This window comes from Mandrillus leucophaeus, unplaced genomic scaffold (genome assembly GCF_000951045.1).
Source record: "Mandrillus leucophaeus isolate KB7577 unplaced genomic scaffold, Mleu.le_1.0 Scaffold92, whole genome shotgun sequence".
NCBI classification, from domain to species: domain Eukaryota; kingdom Metazoa; phylum Chordata; class Mammalia; order Primates; family Cercopithecidae; genus Mandrillus; species Mandrillus leucophaeus.
In genome coordinates, this window is record NW_012110030.1 from 568609 (window position 1) to 571712 (window position 3104).

The following is a 3104-nucleotide window of genomic DNA, read 5'->3' on the forward strand; positions in this document are numbered from 1 at the left end:
AGAACCACTGTGAATTGTCCATCCTGATTCAGTAACTCCACTTCTAGAAATGGCTCTTCAGGAAATAATCAGAAGTTTTGACAAAGATTTATTATAAGGATGCACACGAAGCACTATTAATAACAGTAAAAGATGGAAATAAACTAAATGTGTAATAGACAAGAGATTAAATAAATTATGGCACTTCCATGCAAGTGCCATGGAGATAATGGAAGTCCTACTCTATGGGCCTGAGAATCCACCCTCGACCACAGTGCCATGACCTTTGTTGCTACCCTCTTACAACCCCACCAAACGGAGGCCCTCACACCTTTCCACTCAGCTATGCTGTCAAGGTTTGGAACAACGGAGAGGCTCCCAAGTGCTCAGTCATGTGTGTGTGTTATGGGGGGATCCTCACGACTAAGCCACACTCGCCCTCAAAGCAGCACCCTCACCCCCACCCCCAGCCACATCTATCCAAAGTCCACTTCTAATTGAGCTTCCCCCTCCCCTGCTCCCGCCCTCTGCCCTCCCAAAGCAAGGTGCCGAGTCAGCTGTTTAAGGTCACGTTGCCACCCTAACCTCACTGCCTTGCCTTGAGAGACCTCGCCCTGTTCCCCAAACAACCCCGCTGGCCCCTGGAGCCACCCTTGCAGCCCCCAGGCATGCGCTTGGCTGCTTCCCCATGCCAGCACTTCCCAGTGGGGGACCTGGCACCGGCTCCTTGTCCTTCCTCCCAAAAATGGTACCCTCACCAAACGTGCAGATGTCTTCACCCCTCGCCTGCCAACCTCAGCCCTCCCGTCTAATCTTCCCCAACCCCAACCAAAATCCGGGCGGAGACACCAAGAAGGACCCTGGGAGGAAATATCCAACTTCTAGGTTTTTGAACCTCTTGAGTTTTTCAGTTTCTTTAGAAAGTCATACTCTAGAAAGCTGACTAAAGTAATATTCACAATATACTATAAAAAGAAAACAAGGCCGAATGAGGTGGCCCACACCTGGAATCCCAGCACTTTGGGAGGCCTCTCACCTGTGGCACAGCTGCAGCGCCTCTGCGGCTGCAGTCCCCTCATCCAGCAGGGATGCATTGGCCATGTCCAGGCCTGTGATGTCACACACCATGGTCTGGTAGTTGAGTAAACTCTCCAGCCTCCCCTGAGACACCTCAGGCTGGTATGGAGTATACTGGGTGATCCTGCAAGGGAAACAAAAGGTCTTGTCCAAACTCTGACTCTGCTGTTTAGAGAAGCACACAAAATACCTTCGTTTTAGGATTCAGTACCTGAAAATAATTAGCCTATCTTAAAGAGAATTACATAACACATCAGTAAGCCTCTTTTTGGCCTTTGTAAAGAAGCTTAGAATTAAATCACAGTAACAATATTACCCTTTGTTTGGGGATAAGCAGTACTTATTTTTGTGTCTCTGGTTTTCTTTTTTCTTTTTTTTTTTTTTGAGACAGGGTCTCACTCTGTCACCCAGGCTGGAGTGCAATAGCATGATCACGACTCCCTGAGCCTCAATGTACAAGGCTCAAGAGATCCTCTGGCCTAAGTCTCCAAAGTGGCTGGGACAACAAGCACATGCCATCACGCTCGGCTAATGTTTGTATTCTTTGTAGAGCCAGGGTTTTACCATGTTGCCCAAGCTGGTCTTAAACTCCTGAGCTCAAGCAATCCACCTGCCTCGGCCTGCCAATGTGCTGGGATTACAGGCATGAGCCACTGCACTTGAGGCTACCTATAATAATATAAACACAAATTTTCTTTGCTATTATCTTTCCCCTAGATAAAAGACCTCATTCCCAGTTTACAATAGGAAAGCATCCAAGAATCTAACATGTAATACTCAAATATTTTATTTATATATTTTTTAGGATATTTGTTTTATGTTAACCAGGAGAAGTTCTACATGCTAAGAAATTAATAGAGGTCTACTTAAGAATACTCATTATCCAGTTACTAAGAGTCCATGGCAGTTAACTCTATGGCTATTGAAATTCCAGGATGGAAATGTTTAGAAGGCAACATAAACATGGATTCTAACTTTATCTCCTTCAATTATTAGCCAAGAATGTGGCTTTGGATATGTGAGTTAGCCAATTGAGTTCCTTCGTCCTTACAGGTGAGAGCCACCATGCCTGACCTATTTTACTTGGAAGGCTGAGGCGGGCAGATCACGAAGTCAGGAGATTGAGACCATCCTGGCTAACATGGTGAAACCCCGTCTCTACTAAAAACACAAAAAATTAGCCGGGCATGGTGGCACACGCCTGTAGTCCCAGCTACTCGGGAGTCTGAGGCAGAAGAATCACTTGAACCTGGGGGTGCAGAGGTTGCAGTGAGCTGAGATCGCGCCACTGCACTCCAGGCTAGGCGACAGAGCAAGACCCTCCATCTCAAAAAAAAAAAAAATAGTATATTATGAACATCTCTCACATCAGCAAATATTTTTTACAGCATCATTTTCAATGAGTGCATAGTATTATATTCATATTGTCTAATTATCATTTCCTTTTAGCAGACACTGCTTGTTTTTCCTGTTCTCTTCTGTGCTGTGATGAATTCTTTGGAATATTGTTCTCTCTCTTCCTATTGTACATCCTGTGCCTGTCTTTATGGATACACTAAGTCTTTCCTGTTTATCAGATGGACTAACTTGTATGTGTGTATACCTGCGTGTGTCCGTATTTCTACACAGCAAATAATGATTCTGAGTAAAATGAAAGTTTTTTATTAGTCAAGCAATCTAAGCACTTGGCTGGAGTGGTGCCACATCTGTCTTCACGGTGTCAAGCCATGTGTGTAGCTCTTGTCTGATTCGAGATCACAACTGCCTGCCTGTTGTCTATGCCTTTTATATGACCCCATTTCTGTTCAGACTTCCCTTTCTATTTGCCTGCACCATGTATTGTGTGCCTCATTCATTCCAGTTCACCACCCACTTAGAATTTGGCAAACTAATTTACAGTTGCTGAGCCAGTCTGTTCAAGCAAAAATCCATTCTGTTGTACACACACACACACACACACACACACACACACACACACAGTCTCTCTCTCTCACACACAAACACACACTCTCTGTCACGCACATACTCTCTTTCTCTCTCTCACACAC

The 3104-nt window shown here is 45.0% G+C and overlaps 1 protein-coding gene across 1 annotated transcript in view; it reads right to left on the reverse strand.

Annotated features, from left to right (window-relative positions):
• The window catches only part of GLDC (glycine dehydrogenase (decarboxylating)), a 137145-nt gene that overhangs the window by 96800 nt on the left and 37241 nt on the right, over window positions 1-3104 (reverse strand). The window contains exon 3 of the mRNA XM_011969887.1: window positions 1016-1180. Within this exon, the coding sequence (XP_011825277.1) occupies window positions 1016-1180 (165 nt within the window). The remainder of the gene's footprint in view (window positions 1-1015; window positions 1181-3104) is intronic.